At 44.9% G+C, this 22,247-nt stretch overlaps 1 protein-coding gene across 2 annotated transcripts in view; it reads right to left on the bottom strand.

Annotated features, from left to right (window-relative positions):
- adgb (androglobin) overlaps nt 1-22,247 on the bottom strand; it is a 116,991-nt gene that overhangs the window by 31,025 nt on the left and 63,719 nt on the right. For both annotated transcript variants that reach the window (XM_045695892.1, XM_045695893.1), the window contains 10 exons: nt 20,791-20,926; nt 19,462-19,576; nt 18,701-18,868; nt 12,087-12,225; nt 11,875-12,000; nt 4,064-4,157; nt 1,267-1,398; nt 943-1,096; nt 497-681; nt 106-272 (listed from right to left, as the gene is read on the bottom strand). In XM_045695892.1, coding sequence (XP_045551848.1) covers nt 106-272; nt 497-681; nt 943-1,096; nt 1,267-1,398; nt 4,064-4,157; nt 11,875-12,000; nt 12,087-12,225; nt 18,701-18,868; nt 19,462-19,576; nt 20,791-20,926 — 1,416 coding nt within the window. The remainder of the gene's footprint in view (nt 1-105; nt 273-496; nt 682-942; nt 1,097-1,266; nt 1,399-4,063; nt 4,158-11,874; nt 12,001-12,086; nt 12,226-18,700; nt 18,869-19,461; nt 19,577-20,790; nt 20,927-22,247) is intronic.

Raw genomic sequence — 22,247 nt, 5'->3', positions numbered from 1 at the left:
ACCCTGTCAATCATGATTGCAAGTGACACAGGAAATATATGAAAATACAATGACTCCTCTAAGAAGCACTTGTCTTCCATCTGACCTTAAAACAATGTTACTCACAGTTGCTAGGATGGAAGTGGTATACCGGGATGACCACGTGGCCTTTCCCAGTGTTACTAGCTACCACTTCCTCATGGTCCAGGACGGAGAGGCGGATGTGAACATCCGGTTTGGACGTCTGGAACTGGACTGTACCGGCGTGGTCCGCGGTCACCTTCACAGAATACCTGTCATAATATACAGAGTTTATTATTGGTAGGGCCAGAAGGTTTTCCTGACAATGTGATCTGACCAGGAAAAACTATGCCCTCAATCAATATGTGATTAGCACAAAACATAGTCAACAGGAAATTATGAATTCCTGATGAATCATATAACCGATTACAATTAAATTAGGCACCTTTCAACCTAAGTACGTATGTTTTACCCTGTCATTATTCCGTTATGCTACCTGCAGATGACGTTCCTGTCATTGGGAATGTAGTAATCCCTGAATTCCTTCACAGAGAAGTTGTTGAGTGGAGCCTCTCGTGCCAGGTCAGGAAGATCACATGAGCCAATCAGACGCATCCTCCACTTGGCCCCCACGAGGGGTGTGTCAGGGGTGTGGGCCTCCGCCATAAAGGTGTATCCACGCTACAGGGAGGTGGGTATGAGGCATGAGGTTTAGTTCCTCACACACACAAAAATACATGGCACACCCACACACATATACTGCACATACAGTACTATCATAGTGCCGCACTCACACAGCCACATTCCTACACTGTAAAACACAAAAACCTGATTTGTTTTTTATATACACATACATATGCGTTTCTATGTACAGTATAACATACAGTTTGTGTTTGTATTTGTGAGAGGTTGAATGTACAGTAGTTTGTTTAATGTTGAGACCTGGTTATGTTTGTAGACGTGGGGCTCTACTCTCTGGAAGACTCTGGGTAGCTCCTCTCCTGTGTTGTTGTCTATGACGTGGAGCAGACAGGAGGAGACTGGGGAGTAGACCTTAGCCACCAGCAGCATTTCTTTAGGCACCAAGAACACCTCTCTGGAACACACAAACACACACACACAGTACTCACAATGAAGTTTTACTACCACATAAAAATCATTAACAATGGAGGATCATGGAGTGTTAGCAAAACATTTTACATTCATATATGACATGATTCAGTGCTCTATCCGTGTGTTGTGTGAGTATGTGTGTGTGTTTTCTACCTGAAGACCAGTATCCAGGAGTTGGCCAGTTCAGGCAGAGGGACAGAGTAGTCAGTGAACGTGATTCTGGTCCACTCATCCTCCCGACAGGGGTACAGTTCAGCTGTCCTCTCATCGTTACTGAAGATGTACCTGGACAATAAAGACACAACAACCATGACTATCAGGAAAAAGAGGTGCTGCATATGGGGGCTAGGTCCACTCCAATACTGCATAAACAGAGGACGAGATCAGGGGCCTGATGTATGAAGCGTCTCAGAGTAGGAGTGCTGATCTAGGATCAGGTCCCCCATGTCCATGTTATCTTATTCAGCATGATCTAAAAAGTGAAACTGATCCTAAAATCAGCAGTCCTACACTGAGACACTTGATACATGCGGCCCTAAAACTCCTGGGGGGGGGGGGAGTTAACTTTTATATAGAGAGGGCTGAGAGTTACTATATGACAGTGTAACCTCACTTTGTCAACTTCACTCAAAGAGTTTAGAGTTGACAAAGACAGGGTTTGTCTGTGTTTGGTGAGACGAGCACCCAAGAGGTTATAAGTGAGTAAAAGTTACAAGGTGCGGAGATGGACACGCATCATGTTAGAAGTGGAGGATTATTTTTGATTTGTACCAGAGTGACCCAGTGGCTTCAGACTGCACATTCCCTATCTGGAGCCTGTCACTGGGCTCAACAGACTGGGGGGAAAAAAATCCCAGAAAGAGGGTCACAGAAACAGAGAATGAGGGGTTAAACAGAATATGAGGCAGATACATTTGGCCAGAATTCTCTCAGATATGATACTGAACTAACAGCCATAATCAATGTGTGAAACAGGTCATGTGCATAATCAGTCTCTTATGAGCTCTCCAGAAGAATACAGTTACATTTATTAGTTACAATTATGTATTATCATTGTAATATTTCTTCATCACACCACCATGGTCATTTTATTTAAGCGCAATATACTATGGGGAGCTTCTCTTTGGGTTCTCTTTGGCACGCACGCACGCACGCACGCACGCACGCACGCGCAGCACGCACACACACACACGCACACACACACACACACACACACACACCCCTCACCCGGTGGATCAAGACACAAAGAGCCGATTGGAGCAGAGAGAGGATAAACAGCAGATGGTACCACCAGGAGACGATGGGACACAATGTGGAAAACTACTCACCTCTCCTCTACCGTGAGGCTGAGCCATGGCTATAGGACTCACTGAGGAGGACAGGGACAGACTCTGGGCACGCATGGAAAGAGGCTAAATGAATTGCCTCAATGCACTTAGCTGGCACAGTGTCATAACAGTGTGCCAAGCCATATTGTTGTACGTACCCAACAATGCACTGTAATGGAAAACGGTAAATTATACAATCATTTTGGGTGTTATCGACAGTAAAATACTCTGAAACGTTTACTGCAGCATACTGTAAATTATGGTGCACTGTGGGTAAATGTTATGGGTGGGGAAAGAATTTCTGCATTTCGAATGGTACTTTAATTACACGCAACAGAATACAGTACCGTGACCACTAGTAGGTGCATGGTATTGCTGTTTCTGGCTAATTAACATATTTTGAGGCGTGCCTTGTAAGAGGCTTTATTTGTTGCACTCATGAGTGAGAATGCTGCACCAGATCGTTCAAGATTGACGTCGAAGACATCGGAAAATGCAAGTTTATGAGTAATGCTAATGACTGCAAGTCTATGAGTAACGCTTATGACTGCAAGTCTATGAGTAACGCTAATGACTGCAAGTCTATGAGTAACGCTAATGACTGCAAGTCTATGAGTAACGCTAATGACTGCAAGTCTATGAGTAACGCTAATGACTGCAAGTCTATGAGTAACGCTAATGACTGCAAGTCTATGTGTAATGCTAATGACTGCAAGTCTATGAGTAATGCTAATGACTGCAAGTCTATGAGTAACGCTAATGACTGCAAGTCTATGAGTAGCGCTAATGACTGCAAGTCTATGAGTAGCGCTAATGACTGCAAGTCTTTGGGTAGCGCTAATGACTGCAAGTCTATGGGTAACGCTAATGACTGCAAGTGTATGGGTAACGCTAATGACTGCAAGTGTATGGGTACTTGCAATCATTGCACTAACACTAGAAATTTGAGAAATGGAATGATATAGAGCAGTAGGAGCAACAAAAACACTTAGAAAAGTGATGTTTGGAGCAATTTGAAATTTGCCGTTTCAAGGAAGTGGATGAACATCTAATTCTGCAGTGAGACTGTGAGTCTGTTTTGCCCTGTAGTTGCTGCCAGTTTGGATGCCTTTGTCAAGGCCTCTAGAAGTGCAAGTGATATAAAACAGAAACTATTCATTTATATACTGTAATGTGTAGACACTTTACCTATCAGCCAACCTGTTCGAACCAATCCCTTGTAATTACAGTAAATATTGTGAAATACAAACCTCTCCCCTCAATTAATTTAATGCATTCACCCATTAATTCATTCCGATTACGGCAGCATACTTTATTGCAGTATAATACAGTACATTTTACGGTATTGTACTGTATGTCATTACGCAGTACCTGCTTCGATACTGTATTTATACTACAGAAGGTGTACTGAAATACGAAAAACATATTGCCACCGACCTGCCTGTAAGCTACTGTGAAATTCACAGTATCCCCTTTACAGTGTAGGAAAGAAAACACAAGTATGCAGTGTGTTGGCTAAATTAGATGTGTCATGTTTGCGTGTGCTGTGTGAGATTGGGTTTTAGTGTTGTGTGCTCAGCTGTGAATGTGTGCGATGTTGAGCTAGCTGATTAATAATTTACCTCAATAAAGACACTGCGTGTTTCTCTGCATCCGATTCCACACTAGCCCACATCTCCTGAAGCGTCTTTGAGGCACTGAGATTCTCCTTTGTGCCTAGATAATACATATAACACACACACCACGCTCAGTTAAGTAGCAGCAGACATACATAAAAGATGAAAGACATTCACCTTGAAGCCAAAGACATGAACACATTGTTATAATACTTGACTTAACGGAAGGTAAAAAGATGAGGGAGAGTGCCAGATGCATTTTTTTGTGACGAAAGAGAAAAAAATACATTCAAACATCAAATTCACTGTGACATTCATCTCCAACCCTGTTACACTAGCCATGTACTGGATCAATTCATAAAATATGTAATTCTTCATACTGCATCTCCTGGCTATGCTACTGAGGTGTGTGTGCCTCCGTGCAAGCTTGCGTGCCGGCGTGAGAAAGTCTCAATGACAGGCGTTTCTCATCTTCTCCAAATCAACAGAGCCATTATGGGCTGGGCTCTGGTTTGGGAGATGAAAAAGTCATCTTGTAGAGAGATGGCTGTTTGTGACAGACAGGGCATTTGAGGTAGTTAGTGATAAAAAACTGACAGCGTGGCCTGTAATGAGACATCAGTTGTTGATGTCATTATTTTTTATGTGTTCCTAAAGTGCTTTGAGGCATGCAGTGTGTTTAAAATGTAAGGCTTGGAATATGGTATCTAGGTATTGGGGGGGGGGCTCTATACCAAAACAAATTAGTTTCTTGAACAACCAGTGTGGTGTACCAGTGATGGAATCTGTGTGTGTCGTCCTAATGACAAGTCTGTGAGTGTAGTGTAACAAGGAGGGGAGTTTGGCGAGTACTGGAATCTCATGTCTCTGCTCCAGGCCTTAATATTGTGTTCTGACAGGCTGGACAGGACAGAATAACCCTCAAGCCCTGGCAATAAATAGAGTCTGTTCATGTCCCTCACCTAAATAACACCCTCCCTCCTTCTATCCCTTTCCCTCTCTCTAGCTCTCCCTCAACCCGTAAACATGTCACAACAGAGCTGTTTGGATGTTCGAGGGGGTGCAGGTGGGTGGGTCGATGTGTGTGTGCATGAATGTGTGTGTTGTCCTGTCCCCCCCACCACCTCACCTGTCAGGGTGTATTAGTGAGAGTGGCAGACTCATCGATAAGTCTCTATTTCAGCCCAGAGTCCCAAAGATAGGGCACAGGGCTAACTCTTGGCAGAGAGAGAGAGAGGCAGAGAGAGAGAGAGGCAGAGAGAGAGAGAGGCAGAGAGAGAGAGAGAGAGAGAGAGAGAGAGAGAGAGAGAGAGAGAGAGAGAGAGAGAATAATAAGATGACGCCGATGGAGAAGGTCCAACCCAACTTTGTTATTTTGTGACTTTTTTTGTGTTTATCCTTAATTTCTTACAGAAAGCTCACACCATTATCACAGCCAAGTACATTTGAATTATAAATCGACAGCTACTAACTTTAACCTCAATTTCAGCTCCTACTTCAACTCAGCTTTTCCCTTGTTTACACCGGACCCTACTCCATTGTTCGGGTTACCGAAGCGCTGCAAGCGAAGACGACGGAGGAGTGCTGGAGTATTTGTTAGACTAAGACGCAGAGAAAATCAATCGGCACTCCCCTCCATTTTACTGGCCAATGTCCAGTCACTTGAGAACAAGATGGCTGAGCTCTGTTTGAGAGATTCCTACCAACGGGACGTGAAAAACTTTAATATTCTTTGTTGTAAACAACAAGTGGTGCGCTGCTTCAAGTGTGAAGGAAGTCTCAAGCTTTTGCTCACCTGAACTAGAATATCTCATGGGAAATTGCAGACGTTTTTATCTGCCAAAATATTTTATCTGTAATCATCACTGCTGTCTACATCCTACCACAAAACGAGAATGGAACCAAGCAGGCACTCAACGAGCTGTTCAGGGCCATAAACAAACAAGAAAACGCTCACCCAGAGGAAGTGTTTCTAGTGGCTGTTTCTAGGACTTTTACTCCTGAAATTCTGTTTATCCCACTTTTACCAAGAGGCTCTGAACCACTTTTAATTAAGGCCTTCCCTCGCCCTCCCTTCTGCAAATCAGATCATGACTCCATCCTCCTGCTTCCTGTTTACAAGCAAAAACTCAAACAGGACGTACCAGAGATGTGCTCAGTACGGAAGTGGTCTGATGAAGCGGACGCTAAGCTACAAGACTGCTTCGCTAGCACAGACCAGAGTATGTTCAGGGATTCATCAGATAACATTGAGGAGATTACCACATCAGTCATGGGTTTCATCAACGAGTGCATTGATGAAGTCATCCCCACAGTGACCATACTGGACATAAGTACCCTAACAAAAAGCAATGGATTATCGCTTTCAATGAACGGACACGGACATGGATGATTGCAAGAAAGCCTGCTTACGACCCTGACGAACCATCAAACATGGAAAATGTCAATATAGGACTAATATTGAATCTTACTACACCGGTTCCGATGTTCGCCTGATGTGGTAGGGTTTGCAGACTATTACAAATTACAAAAGGAAAACCCAGCCGTGAGTTGTCCAGTGACGAAAATCTCCCAGACCGAGGCAAACGCTGAGCCAGACATGAGAGCCCCTGCTGTCCCGGACAACTGTGTGATCTTGCTCTCCATTGCCGATGTGAGTAAGACTTTTAAACAGGTTAACACTCGCTAGGCCGCTGGGCCAGACGGAATACCAGGACGCATTCTCAGAGTATGCTCAGATGAGCTGTCAAGTATCTTCACATAATTTCCAACATCTCTTTGTCCCAGTCTGTAATCCCAACATGTTTCAAGCAGACCACCAATGTGTCTGTTCCTAAGAACTAATGTAACCAGCCTAAACGACTATCGTCCCGTAGCACTCACATCTGTAACCAAGAAATGCTGTAACATCAACACCATCATCCCAGACACCACTCCAATTTTGCTACTATTATTTTTCACTGTCTTATTACTGTTGTTTTTATTTCTTTACTTACCCATTGTTCACCTAATACCTTCTTTGCACTGTTGGTTAGAGCCTGTAAGTAAGCATTTCACTGTAAGGTCTACACCTGTTGTATTTGGCGCACGTGACAAATAAACTTTGATTTGAATTCTCATACCGCCTCAACAGATCCACAGATTACTCAATTTCTATAGCACTCCACACTGCTCTCTCCCACCTGGAGAAATACCTATGTGAGAATGCTGTGCATTGACTACAGCTCAGCCTCAAAGCTCATCACCAAGCTCGGGACCCTGGGACTGAACACCTCGTTCTGCAACTGAATCCTGGACTTTCTGACGACCTCCTCCAGGTGGTAAGGGTGGGTAACAACACATCTGCCACGCTGACCCTCAACACTGCGGCCCCTCAGGGGTGTGTGTTTTGTCCCCTCCTATACTCCCTGTTCACCCAAGACTGTATGGCTATGCATCACTTCAACACATTCATCTAGTTTGCTGACTACACAGTGGTAGTAGGCCTGATCACCGACGACGATGAGACAGCCTACAGGGATGAGGTCAGAGACCTGGCAGTGCAGTGCCAGGACAACAACCTCTGCCTCAATGTCAGCAAGACAAAGGAGCTGATTGTGGACTACAGGAAACAGAGGGGCGAGGATACCCCATCCACATCGACAAGGCTGTAGTGGAGCGGGTCGATAGCTTCAAGTTCCTTGACTTAATATGTTTCTCTCACACTATCACAGTTGTGAAGAAGGAGGCTGACAAGATTTGGAATGGCCCTGAAAAAGTTTTATAGCTGCACCATTGAGAGCATCTTGACTGGCTGCATCACCGTTTGGTATGACAACTGGACCGCCCTTAATCACAAGGCACTACAGAGGGCGGTGGAGATGGCACAGTACATCATTGAGGCCGAGCTCCCTGCCATCCAGGTCCTCTATACCAGGCGGTTTTAGAGGAAGGGCCTGTAAATTGTCAAAGACCCTAGCCACCCAAGCTATAGACTGTTCACTCTGCTACGGCACAGCAAGTGGTACCGGAGCGCCAACCTGGGGGCAAGTGGTACCGGAGCGCCAACCTGGGGCCAAAAGGCACCTGAACAACTTCATACCCCCAAGCCATATGATTACTGAACAGTTAATCAAATGGCTACTCAGACTATTAACTTTACCCTTTTTTGCACTGACTCTCTTACACTGACTCTATGCACATTTATTAGACTCACACACACTTACACTCCAACACACACACACACACACACACACACTACATATACAACTACAAATACCTAGGTGTCTGGTTAGACTGTAAACTCTCCTTCCAGACTCACATCAAACATCTCCAATCCAAAGTTAAATCTAGAATTGGCTTCCTATTTCGCAACAAAGCACCCATGCTGCCAAACATACCCTCATAAAACTGACCATCCTACCGATCCTCGACTTCGGCGATGTAATTTACAAAATAGCCTCCAACACTCTACTCAATAAACTGGATGCAGTCTATCACAGTGCCATCAGTTTTGTCACCAAAGCCCCACATACTACCCACTAGAGGTCGACCGATTATGATTTTTCGACGCCGATGCCGATTATTGGGGGACCAAAAAAGCCGATGCCGATTAATCGGCCAATTTTTTTCTTTGTAATAATGACAATTACAACAATACTGAATTAACACTTATTTGAACTTAATATAATACATAAATACTATCAATTTAGCCTTAAATAAATAATGAAACATGTTCAATTTGGTTTAAATAAAGCAAAAACAAAGTGTTGGAGAAGAAAGTAAAAGTGCAATATGTGCCATGTAAAAAAGCTAACGTTTAAGTTTCTTGCTCAGAACATGAGAACATATGAAAGCTGGTGGTTCCTTTTAACATGAGTCTTCAATATTCCCAGGTAAGAAGTTTTAGGTTGTAGTTATTATAGGAATTATAGGACTATTTCTCTCTATACGATTTGTATTTCATATACCTTTGACTATTGGATGTTCTTATAGGCACTTTAGTATTGCCTGTGTAACAGTATAGCTTCCGTCCCTCTCCTCGCTCCTACCTGGGCTCGAACCAGGAACACATCGACAACAGCCACCCTCGAAGCAGCGTTACCCATGTAGAGCAAGGGGAACAACCACTCCCAAGTCTCAGAGCGAGTGACGTTTGAAACGCTATTAGCGCGCACCCCGCTAACTAGCTAGCCATTTCACATCGGTTACATCAGCCTAATCTCGGGGGTTGATAGGCTTGAAGTCAAACAGCACAATGCTTGAAGAATTGCGAAGAGCTGCTGGCAAACGCACGAAGGTGCTGTTTGAATGAATGCTTACGAGCCTGCTGCTGCCTACCATCGCTCAGTCAGACTGCTCTATCAAATATCAAATCATAGACTTAATTATAACATAATAACACACAGAAATACGAGCCTTTGGTCATTAATATGGTCGAATCCGGAAACTATCATTTCGAAAACGAAACGTTTATTATTTCAGTGAAATACGGAACCGTTCCGTATTTGATCTAACGGGTGGCATCCCTAAGTCTAAATATTCCTGTTACATTGCACAACCTTCAATGTTATGTCATAATTATGTACAATTCTGGCAAATTAATTACGGCCTGATTGTTATAAAAACCTGAAATCTGCCTTAATTAATCGGACATTCCGATTAATCGGTCGACCTCTACTACCCACCACTGCGACCTGTACGCTCTCGTTGGCTGGCCCTCGCTTCATACTCGTCGCCAAACCCACTGTCTCCAGGTCATTTACAAGACCCTGCTAGGTAAAGTCCCCAATTATCTCCGCTCACTGGTCACCATAGCAGCACCCACCTGTAGCACGCGCTCCAGCAGGTATATCTCTCTGGTCACCCCCAAAGCCAATTCCTCCTTTGGCCGTCTCTCCTTCCAGTTCTCTGCTGCCAATGACTGGAACGAACTACAAAAATCTCTGAAACTGGAAACACTTATCTCCCTCACTAGCTTTAAGCACCAGCTGTCAGAGCAGCTCACAGATCACTGCAGCTGTACATAGCCCATCTATAATTCAGCCCATACAACTACCTCTTCCCCTACTGTATTTATTTATTTATTTTGCTCCTTTGCACCCCATTATTTCTATTTCTACTTCGCACTTTCTTCCACTACAAATCTACCATTCCAGTGTTTTACTTGCTATATTGTATTTACTTTGCCACCATGGCCTTTTTTGCCTTTACCTCCCTTATCTCACCTCATTTGCTCACATTGTATATAGAATTATTTTTCTACTGTATTATTGACAGTATGTTTGTTTTACGCCATGTGTAACTCTGTGTTGTTGTATGTGTCAAACTGCTTTGCTTTATCTTGGCCAGGTCGCAATTGTAAATGAGAACTTGTTCTCAACTTGCCTACCTGGTTAAATAAAGGTGAAAAAAAAGTATAAATACGCTCACACACAGACACATATTGATGCCACACACACACACTTTCACACTCTCAACAGAAGCTGCTGCTAGTCTGTTTATTATCTATACTGATTGCTATGTCACTTTTACCCCTACCAACATGTACATATTACCTCGTACCCCCAGCACATTGACTCGGCACCAGTACTCCTTGTATATCGACTCGTTATTGCTATTTAGTGTTACTATTTTTATTTGCTAATTTTCTTACTTTCTAACTCTACATTGTTGAGAAAGGGCTCGTAAGTAAGCGTTTCACGGTAAAGTCTACACCTGTTATATTCGGTGCATTATAGGTAATAATTTTGACAGATACGGAGAAACAGAAAAATAAAATAAGAAAGAAAGGGAGGAAGGGAGAGAGAGAGAGAGAAAGGCAATGCCAGCCTGAGCCCTGTGGCATTGATGGAGTGGGTAGGGCTGGCAGGAGGGGGTGGGGGGAAATCGACCAGAAGCAGAGGGAGTGAGCTGGAACAGCCACCTCAGATACGGCGAAACAGAAAACAAGAAAGGAAGAGAGTGGGGGAGAGAGGGAGGGAGAGGGAGAGCAATGAGGGTAGAGATGTTTATCTGGCAAAGATACAAACTGCTCTTAACAACAATCACATGCCTTTAATTCACCTTTCACTCATTAGACAAGCAACAGTCAACCTGTTACAAACCAATTAAAAGGTCTGGATAACATCCCTCTCTTTCTAAGTGTGAATCCATTCTTCCTCTCTTCAACTCAATGAACAGATCTATCTATAGCAAAGAATGTATCTAATTGTGCTCTGATTGTACCTTGTAAAATTGTCCCCGAGGCCATTGGAAAATTTAATTGAACAACATTGAGAAGTTTGATTGTGAGTGTGAGGCCGTATTAACCCATTATTACCTGGTTTAGTAACATTGAGGGTGAGGACAGTATTAACCCATTATTACCTGGTGCAGTAGCGTTGAGGATGAGGACAGCATTAACCCATTATTACCTGGTTTAGTAGCATTGAGGATGAGGACAGCATTAACCCATTATTACCTGGTTTAGTAGTGTTCAAGATGAGGACAGCATTAACCCATTATTACCTGGTTTAGTAGCATTGAGGATGAGGACAGCATTAACCCATTATTACCTGGTTTAGTAGCATTGAGGATGAGGACAGCATTAACCCATTATTACCTGGTTTAGTTGCATTGAGGATGAGGACAGTATTAACCCATTATTACCTGGTTTAGTAGCGTTGAGGATGAGGACAGTATTAAACCATTATTACTTGGTTTAGTAGCATTGAGGATGAGGGCAGTATTAACCCATTATTACTTGGTTTAGTAGCGTTGAGGATGAGGGCAGTATTAACCCATTATTACCTGGTTTAGTAGCGTTGAGGATAAGGACAGCATTAACCCATTATTACCTGGTTTAGTAGAATTGAGGATCTCGCGGACTAGATGTCCCTTGAAGCCGGCCTGGAGGATCCTGACTGCCTGGATTTCCTGCTCGGTGGGCTTCCTGCTGCCCCAACCCTCTGGTGCCTCACAATCTGTACAACACACAATGATACACAAAATAGTTACACATACAATTACATTCTTGCAGAGAAAAAAAACACTCCACACCAACCTGTACCTGTGGAGGACGGTCCCCTTGTCTCGCTGGTGGAGAGCGAGGGGTCGTTGGTAAGGGCCTGGACAGCAAACAGCTCCTCTGCTGACAGCTTCCTGTCCAGAGCAACGCAGATCATGTGATACACTGCTTCATTAAACACCTGCACAGACAGGAGTGGGGGAGGTCAGTGCGTGCACCAAGAGAGAGAGAGAGAGAGTGTGCGTGTGCGTGTGCGCATGTGTGTGCTGGGCCGGCTTACTGACCGGGCACTCAGGGCACATTCCCTCGGGGTCCCTGACCCCAGAAATCATATGAAGTTTCAAGTTCTCTTTCGTATCGTCTGAGATTGCTAAAGATTGGAAAGCTGCCGCGGTCATCACCCTCTTCAAAGGGGGTGACACTCTAGACACAAACTGTTACAGACCTATATCCATCCTGCCCTAACTTTGAAAGCCAAGGTAACAAACAGATCACTGACCATTTAGAATCCCCCCGTACCTTCTCCGCTGTGCAATCTGGTTTCCGAGTTGGTCACAGGTGCACCTCAGCCACGCTCAAGGTACTAAACGATATCATAACCTCCATCAATAAAAGACAATACTGTGGAGCCGTCTTCATCGACCTGGCCAAGGCTTTCGACTCCATCAATCACCGTATTCTTATCGGCAGACTCAACAGTCTTGGTTCCTCAAATGACTGCTTCGCCTGGTTCACCAACTACTTCTCAGATAGAGTTCAGTGTGTAAAATCGAAGGTCCTGTTGTCCGGACGTCTGGCAGTCTATGGGGGTACCACAGGGTTCAATTCTCAGGCCGACTCTTTTTCTGTATATATCAATGATGTCGCTCTTGCTGCGGGTGATTCCTTGATCCACCTCTATGCAGACGACACCATTCTGTATACATCTGGCCCTTCTTTGGACACTGTTAACAAACCTCTAAACGAGCTTCAATGTAATACAACACTCCTTCCGTGGCCTCCAAGTGCTCTTAAATGCTAGTAAAACCAAATGCATGCTCTTCAACCGATCGCTGCCCACACCCGCCCGCCTGACTAGCATTACTACTCTGGACAGTCCTGACTTAGAATATGTGGACAACTACAAATACCTAGGTGTCTGGTTAGACTGTAAACTCTCCTTTCAGACTCACATTAAGCATCTCCAATGCAAAATTAAATATAGAATCGGCTTCCTATTTCGCAACTATGCATCCTTCACTCATGCTGCCAAACATACCCTCGTAAAACTGACTATCCTACCGATCCTTGACTTCGGAAATGCAATTTACAAAATAGCATCCAACACTCTACTCAGCAAACTGGATGCAGTCTATCACAGTGCCATCCGTTTTGTCACCAAAGCCCCATATACCACCCACCACTGCGACCTGTATTATGCTCTTGTCGGCTGGCCCTCGCTACATATTCATCGCCAGACCCACTGGCTCCAGGTCATCTATAAGTCTTTGCTAGGTAAAGCTCCGCCTTATTTCAGCTCACTGGTCACCATAATAACACCCACCTGTAGCACGCGCTCCAGCATGTATACTGCTCAAAAAAATAAAGGGAACACTTAAACAACACAATGTAACTCCAAGTCAATCACACTTCTGTGAAATCAAACTGTCCACTTAGGAAGCAACACCGATTGACAATACATTTCACATGCTGTTGTGCAAATGGAATAGACAACAGGTGGAAATTATAGGCAATTAGCAAGACACCCCCAATAAAGGAGTAGTTCTGCAGGTGGTGACCACAGACCACTTCTCAGTTCCTATGCTTACTGGCTGATGTTTTGGTCACTTTTGAATGCTGCCGGTGCTTTCACTCTAGTGGTAGCATGAGACGGAGTCTACAACCCACACAAGTGGCTCAGGTAGTGCAGCTCATCCAGGATGGCACATCAATGCGAGCTGTGGCAAGAAGGTTTGCTGTGTCTGTCAGTGTACTGTCCAGAGCATGGAGGCGCTACCAGGAGACAGGCCAGTACATCAGGAGACGTGGAGGAGGCCGTAGAAGGGCAACAACCCAGCAGCAGGACCACTACCTCCACCTTTGTGCAAGGAGGAGCAGGAGGAGCACTGCCAGAGCCCTGCAAAATGACCTCCAGCAGGCCACAAATGTGCATGTGTCTGCTCAAACGGTCAGAAACAGACTCCATGAGGGTGGTATAAGGGCCCGACGTCCACAGGTGGGGGTTGTGCTTACAGCCCAACACCGTGCAGGACGTTTGGCATTTGCCAGAGAACACCAAGATTGGCAAATTCGCCACTGGCGCCCTGCGCTCTTCACAGATGAAAGCAGGTTCACACTGAGCACATGTGACAGACGTGACAGAGTCTGGAGACGCCGTGGAGAACGTTCTGCTGCCTGCAACATCCTCCAGCATGACCGGTTTGGCGGTGGGTCAGTCATGGTGTGGGGTGGCATTTCTTTGGGGGGCCGCACAGCCCTCCATGTGCTCGCCAGAGGTAGCCTGACTGCCATTAGGTACCGAGATGAGATCCTCAGACCCCTTGTGAGACCATATGCTGGTGCGGTTGGCCCTGGGTTCCTCCTAATGCAAGACAATGCTAAACCTCATGTGGCTGGAGTGTGTCAGCTGTTCCTGCAAGAGGAAGGCATTGATGCTATGGACTGGCCCGCCTGTTCCCCAGGCCTGAATCCAATTGAGCACATCTGGGACATCATGTCTCGCTCCATCCACCAATGCCACGTTGCACCACAGACTGTCCAGGAGTTGGCGGATGCTTTAGTCCAGGTCTGGGAGGAGATCCCTCAGGAGACCATCCGCCACCTCATCAGGAGCATGCCCAGGTGTTGTAGGGAGGTCATACAGGCACGTGGAGGCCACACACACTACTGAGCCTCATTTTGACTTGTTTTAAGGACATTACATCAAAGTTGGATCAGCCTGTAGTGTGATTTTCCACTTTAATTTTGAGTGGGACTACAAATCCAGACCTCCATGGGTTGATAAATTGGATTTCCATTGATTATTTTTGTGTGATTTTGTTGTCAGCACATTCAACTATGTAAAGAAAAAAGTATTTAATAAGATTATTTATTTCATTCAGATCTAGGATGTGTTGTTTAAGTGTTCCCTTTATTTTTTTGAGCAGTGTATATCTCACTGATCATCCCCAAAGCCAACACCTCCTTTGGCCGCCTCTCCTTCCAGTTCTCTGCTGCCAATGACTGGAACAAATTGCAAAAGTCGCTGAAGTTGGAGACATATCTCCCTGACTAACTTTAAGCGTCAGCTATCTGAGCAGCTTACCGATCGCTGCAGCTGTACACAGCCCATCTGTAAATAGCCCATCCAACTACTTACCTCATCCCCATATTGTTTTTATTACCTTTTTTTGCGCTTTTGCACACCAGTATTTCTATTTGCACATCATCATCTGCACATCTATCACTCCAGTGTTAATTTGCTAATTTGTAATTACTTCGCTACTATGGCCTACTTATTGCCTTACGCCATTTGCACACACTGTATATAGACTTCTTCTATTGTGTTATTGACTGTACGTTTGTTTATTCCATGTGTAACTCTGTGTTGTTGTTTGTGTCGCACTGCTTTGCTTTATCTTGGCCAGGTCGCAGTTGTAAATGAGAACTTGTTCTCAACTGGCCTACTTGGTTAAATAAAGGTGAAATAAAAAAAATCATTAAAAAAAGTTATATTGGTCATATTTTCGGGATACAGATGGTATACACCTTCCAACAAAATACTTACTTGTAGGTTTCTTCTCAACAATGCAATGACAATAAGAAATAATAAAAGATAATAATACAAACAAAGGCAATGGCTCAATTTATTGTGTGTTTGTCTGTGTGGGTGAGTGCATGTGTGGGTGAGTGCATGTGTGCTAAGGTGTGGAAAATCAGAGCAGGTGGTCAGTCCAGTTCAAGTGTTCAGCAGTCTGATGGCTTGTAGATAGAAACTATTTCTGAGCCTGTTGGTGTCAGACATCATGCTCCGATATCGTCTGCCCGACCGTAACAGAGTGAACAGCTCATGCCTGGGGTATGTGGGGTCCTTGATGATGCTGCAGGCACCGTTTCGAGTAGATGTCCTGGATGGGTGGGAGCACAGTCCCAGTGATGTAACTGGGCCCTCTTCATCACCCGCTGGAGGGCTTTGCGGTTGTGGACGGAGCAATTCCCGTACCAGGATGTGATGTAACTGGTTAGGACTCTCTCGATGGTGTAGTGGTAGTATTTGGAGAGGACCTGGGGTGGCATGCAGAATTGTTTCACCCGTCTTAGGAAGTACAGACACTCTTGTGCCCATGTCAAGAGTGGTGGTGTTGTTGGATGCGGAGGAACCTCTTACATCTAGGCGTTCCGCTAGCGGAACCCTGTTCCGCCAGAGGAACCCCTAGCCAACAGCCAATGGGATCGCATGGCGTGAAATACAAAAACCTCAAAAATCCAATAATTTCAATTTTTCAAAGATACGACTATTTTACACCATTTGAAAAATAAACCTCTCCTGAATCCAACAACGTTGTCCTATTTCAAAAAGGCTTTACAGCGAAAGCAAAACATTAGATTATGTTAGGAGAGTACATAGACCAAAATAACCACACAGCCATTTTTCAAGCAAGCATATATGTCAATAAAACCCAAAACACAGCTAAATGAAGCACTAACCTTTGATGATCTTCATCAGATGACACTCCTAGGACATTATGTTATACAATACATGTATGTTTTGTTCAATCAAGTTCATATTTATATCCAAAAACAGCTTTTTACATTGGCGCGTGATGTTCAGAAAATGTATTCCCACCAAAAACTTCTGGTGAATTTACAAAAATACTCATCATAAACGTTGACAAAATACATAACAATTATTTTAAGAATTATAGATACAGAACTCCTTTATGCAATCGCTGTGTCAGATTTTAAAATAGCTTTTCAGCGAAAGCACATTTTTCAATATTCTGAGTACATAGCTCGCCATCACGGCGAGCTATTCAGACACCCGCCAAGTTCGGGGCAACCTAAACTCAGAATTAGTATTAGAAATATTGTATTACCTTTGCTGATCTTCGTCAGAATGCACTCCCAGGACTGCTACTTCCACAAGAAATGTTGTTTTTGTTCGAAATAATCCATAGTTATGTCCAAATACCTCAGTTTTGTTCGTGCGTTCAGGTCACTATGCAAAGGGTAACGCGCGAGCGCAATTCGAGACACAAAAAGTCAAAATGTTCCATTACCGTACTTAGAAGCATGTCAAACGCTGTTTAAAATAAATTTTTATGGTATTTTTAACATAAAATTGCGATAATATTCCAACCGGACAATAGGCTATTCATTCAAGGAGGAAAAGAAAAAACAGCGTGCTCGCGGGAACGCGCATATCCAATCTCTTTGTCCTCAGGCAGACCACTCAGTAACTGAGCTCCTATACTCTGCCCAGAGACAGGAGAAGGCTCAATCCACTTTCTGAAGGCTTTAGACAGTCAATGGAAGCCTTAGAAAGTGCAACGTAACAGCACAGATACTGTAGTTTCGAAAGGGACTAGAAAGAAGAACTACATTTCTCAGATCCTACACTTCCTGGTTGACTTTTTCTCAGGTTTTTGCCTGCCATATGACTTCTGTTATACTCACAGACACCATTCAAACAGTTCTAGAAACTTCAGAGTGTTTTCTATCCAAATCTACTAATAATATGCATATTCTCGTTTCTGGGCAAGAGTAGTAATCAGTTTAAATCGGGTATGTTTTTTCATCCGGCCGTGAAAATACTGCCCCCTATCCATACCAGGTTAAAACTGCTGACTCGCTCTACTGCAGTCCTGTTGATGTGGATCGGGGCATGTTAACTCCTCTGCTGCCTGAAGTCAAAAATCAACTCCTTTCTTTTTCTGACGTTGAGGAAGAGGTTGTTGTCCTGGCACAATGCAAGTTCACTTACCTCCCCCTATAGGCTGACTTTTTGTTTTTGGCCTACAACCATGGTGTCATCAGGAAAGCAATGGCAAAATGTGTTGAATAGCTTTAAAATTAACTTTCAAATAGCAAAATTTGCTCTCTGCCTCATAGCATAATGGAAGAATTGCATGAGAGGAACTATAAAATAGAAAAAGTCTCTCTCCGCCTCATGACAAAATGTGTAGAAAAGCATAAAACTGCACATTTTTCTCTGCCCCATGGCAAAATCTGTTAAAACTGCAGGAAGTTAGCTATTTTCCTAAAAAAAATATTCGGAGGTAGGTGCCCCGGGGCCCCAAATGTGGTAGTCCGGCCCTGAGTGTGTGTGCTTGTATACAGTATGTGTGTGTGTGTGTGTGTGTGTGTGTGTGTGTGTGTGTGTGTGTGTGTGTGTGTGTGTGTGTGTGTGTGTGTGTGCGTGTGTGTCCATCCAGTGTCAGTGTGTGTGTGTGTGTCCAGTGTGTGTGTGTGTCTAGTGTTAGTGTCGAGTGTGTCTAGTGTCAGTGTGTGTCGAGTGTGTCTAGTGTCAGTGTGTGTCTAGTGTCAGTGTGTGTCCAGTGTCAGTGTGTGTGTGTGTGTGTGTGTGTGTGTGTGTGTGTGTGTGTGTGTGTGTGTGTGTGTGTGTGTGTGTCCAGTGTCAGTGTGTGTGTGTGTGTGTATTTTTACATGTGTCCTACCCTCTGGTGGTCTCGGAGCCCTCCGACAGTGCTGAGCTGAGCGGGACAGTGGGCGTCCCCCAGAGCCCTGGTGGCTGCTGGGAGCTCCAGCTCATCTGAGAAGGAGCTGACCACTCTGCCCAGTGCCCTCAGAATAGACAGGGCCTGCTCACAAAAACGCACACTCTCCTGGAGGTGGGGAGGAGAGGAGAAGAGGGGGTGGGGGTAAGGACACGTGAGGTGAAAGTGGAATGTCAGAGAAAATGCTCCTTGGTTCTGTCCATTCCGTCTGCTTATTCACCGTGGAGAAAAAAGTTATCAAACACACTTCTTGTGCAAATACTGCCTGACTAGTCATTTTCCAGCTGCTTGAGTCTGCATATGGCATGAATAAGCCAACATGTTCACAGTCTTGGGTTTATAAGAGAAAGTCCCTGTAGCCTGAGCAGCCACAGTACACTGCCTGCCTCTCCTCCCCTCCCCCTCCAGCTGTTGGTGTATTGTGACCAGCATCAGCTTTCCGTGATAGAGACAGAGACAGACAGACAGAGACAGACAGACAGAGATCTCTGACCCACTGTGGGCCTGAGTGCAGAGTGGATATCATCCTTAACATCAGACGCGCATCCGAGAGTGAGAGGAGAGGTAAGAAGAGGAGGATGAGGAGGTATACCCATGCCTGAGTGGGCGTATAAACAGAAGGTGAGGAGAAACCAAGCGGCTATTGCGGTATGGCTGTCTGCTGGTGTTTCCATGGTGACTGTGGTGTCCTCTTAACTTACCTTGTCAAGGTGAGGCATGACAGTCTCCTCGTCTCCGAAAACGAAGGGTGCCATGCTGTACAGGTGGACGTGGTAGCCCAGAGGCGCCCTCGTGTGGATGCACAGGACATGACGCCTAGGGCAGGGGAGGAGAGGGGGTGAGGGCGAGAGTAGAGAATGGAGGGATAGAAAGGGGTTAAGAGAGCGGGATCAGATTAGCCCTAATATTATGTGAAACCAACCCCTCACCAGATAACAAACCATGAAACTTAGAGTTGATAAAAACCCAATGATAGTGCTACTCCGCTTAGAGCTGCTGCACCAAGGCCTAGTCAGCTCTACAGATTCATTTCCATATACAGTAGGTTAATAATCCCTTTCTCTCAGACCCAATTACAAAGCCATGTCTCTGTCTGGCAGTAATGTCTTCCTGGCTGCCTCGGTCAAGTGTGGTCCACTCATAGAGCAGTCGTGCTAATGCACCGTGGCCCACAGCAGCTCACAGCCCTGCTAGAACACTGCCAGCCTGACAGAGTGGAGCTGGACTCCTCCATCTCATAAGCTTGGCATAATACAGCTATAACAGCCAAACATGATCAATGACAATAGACCTGATTGGTGTTGGGCTTAAGAGAATAGAATAATGGATAGAGGGAGGAGAGGGAAGTGGTTGAGAGAGAAAATGAAGTGAGAGAAATATAAAAGAGGGAGAGATACTGTAGATTGATTGTGTGTGCGAAACAGATCGAGGGAAAGATTGAGAGATAGAAAAGGATTGAAAAGAGAGAGCGTGAAGAAGAGTGAGAGGTTGAGATTGAGTTCATTATCATTTGGCGGAAACAGCCCCCCATCCACTTCAATCACTCGGGGACGCCTTGTGCGCTAAGTGTTACGTTTAAACCACGGCACAGTGGTAATTGTAGCTCCGCGTTCCTCCGCCTGACCCCAGAAACTAGGCCCCCTGCTTCTAGGCCAATCAGAAGCCATTAATAGAGACTAGGGCAAGTTTTTTTCTCAGAGCGTCAGATCTAACTGTAAAAGATATATTGATGGTGTGAGGTTTCAGCTGTAGCTTTGGAAATCAGCAGTTAAGTTAATAGTGTAAAGATTGTGTTGGGTTATTTTCATCAATAAAACCATAGAAAACACTGGTCTCATAAGGGCAAAAGTTCAACATCCAAACATCATGAGGGTGTGGTGAGGCTTTTATGCACCCTGATGATGGCCAACTTTGGAACATGGGCACCATGTTACTGCTTCAGAGTGTCATGAAATGTCTGGTGCCAACAACAGTTTGTATATGTATGGCTGGTGGTGAGGGTGGTCAGGCCAGGTTGAGCCAGGTCTTACCCAGGGGGGAGGACCAGCAGGGCAGCCTTGCAGGCAGTGGTCTGGATGTGGAGGACAGGTAGCTGACGCAGCAGACTCTTCCAGGAGTAGGGCTCTGCTATGAGAACTCCAGACCTGCACACAGGACTCTCCTTCTCTACAAGAAGACAGAAGATATAAACAGATGGCCGAACACAAAAGGCACACAAGTGCTATTGATGGGTTATAATGGTACATGACCAAAATTATGTGGACACCTGCTCGTCGAACATCTCATTCCAAAATCATGGGCATTAATATTGAGTTGGTCCCCCTTTGCTGCTATAACAGCCTCCACTCTTCTGGGAAGGCTCTCCACTACATGTTGGAACATTGCTGCGGGGACTTCCTTCCACAAGAGCATTAGGGAGGTCGGGCACTGATGTTGGGCCTCTCTCGCAGTCGGCGTTCCAATTCATCCCAAAGGTGTTTGATGGGGTTGAGGTCAGGGCTCTGTGAAGGCCAGTCAAGTTCTTCCTCTCCGATCTCAAAAAGCTATTTCTGTATGGACCTCGCTTTTTGCACAGGGGCATTGTCATGCTGAAACAGGAAAGGGCATTCCCCAAACTGTTGCCACAAAGTTAGAAGCACAAAATCATCCAGAATATAATTTTATGCTGTAGCGTTAAGATTTCCCTTCACTGGAACAACAGGGCCTAGGCCGAAACATGAAAAACAGCCCCAGACCATTATTCCTCCACCACCAAACGTTACAGTTGGCACTATACATTCAGGCAGGTATTGTAGTGTTCTCATTGCATCCGCCAATCCCAGATTAGTCCGTCGGACTGCTACAGGGTGAAGTGTGATTCATCACTCCAGAGAACGCGTTTCCACTGCTCGGCGAGCTTTACACCACTCCAGCCGTCGCTTGGCATTGCGCATGGTGATCTTAGGCTTACGTGTGGCTGCTCGGCCATGGAAACCCATTTCATGAAGCTCCCGACAAACAGTTCTTGTGCTGATGTTTCTTCCAGAGGCAGTTCGTAACTCCATAGTGAGGGTTGCAACCGAGGACAGAAGATTTTTAAGAGCTACGCACTTCAGCTCTTGGCGGTCCCGTTCTGTGAGCTTGTGTGGCCTACCACTTCGTGGTTGAGCCATTGTTGCTCCTAGACGTTTCCACTTCACAATAACAGCACTTACAGTTGACTGGGACATCTGTAGCAGGGCAGAAATTAGACAAACTGAAATTTGACAAACTGACCTTGGAAAGGTGGCATCCTATGACAGTGCCACGTTAAAAGTAATTGAGCTCTTCAGCAAGGCCAATTTTACTGCCAATGTTTGTCTATGGAGATTACATGGCTGTGTGCTCGATTTTATACACCTGTCAGCAAAGGGTGAGGCTGAAAAAGCTGAATCCACTCATTTGAAGAGGTGTCCACATACTTGTGTATATATATAGTGTACTCTTTCTATTGTTTAACAAGTCTTGA

Source organism: Salmo salar, chromosome ssa15, assembly GCF_905237065.1.
Source record: "Salmo salar chromosome ssa15, Ssal_v3.1, whole genome shotgun sequence".
Classification (NCBI taxonomy): Eukaryota; Metazoa; Chordata; class Actinopteri; order Salmoniformes; family Salmonidae; genus Salmo; species Salmo salar.
The sequence above is the reverse complement of the archived record's forward strand: the minus strand, read 5'-3'. Positions and strand labels throughout refer to the sequence as shown.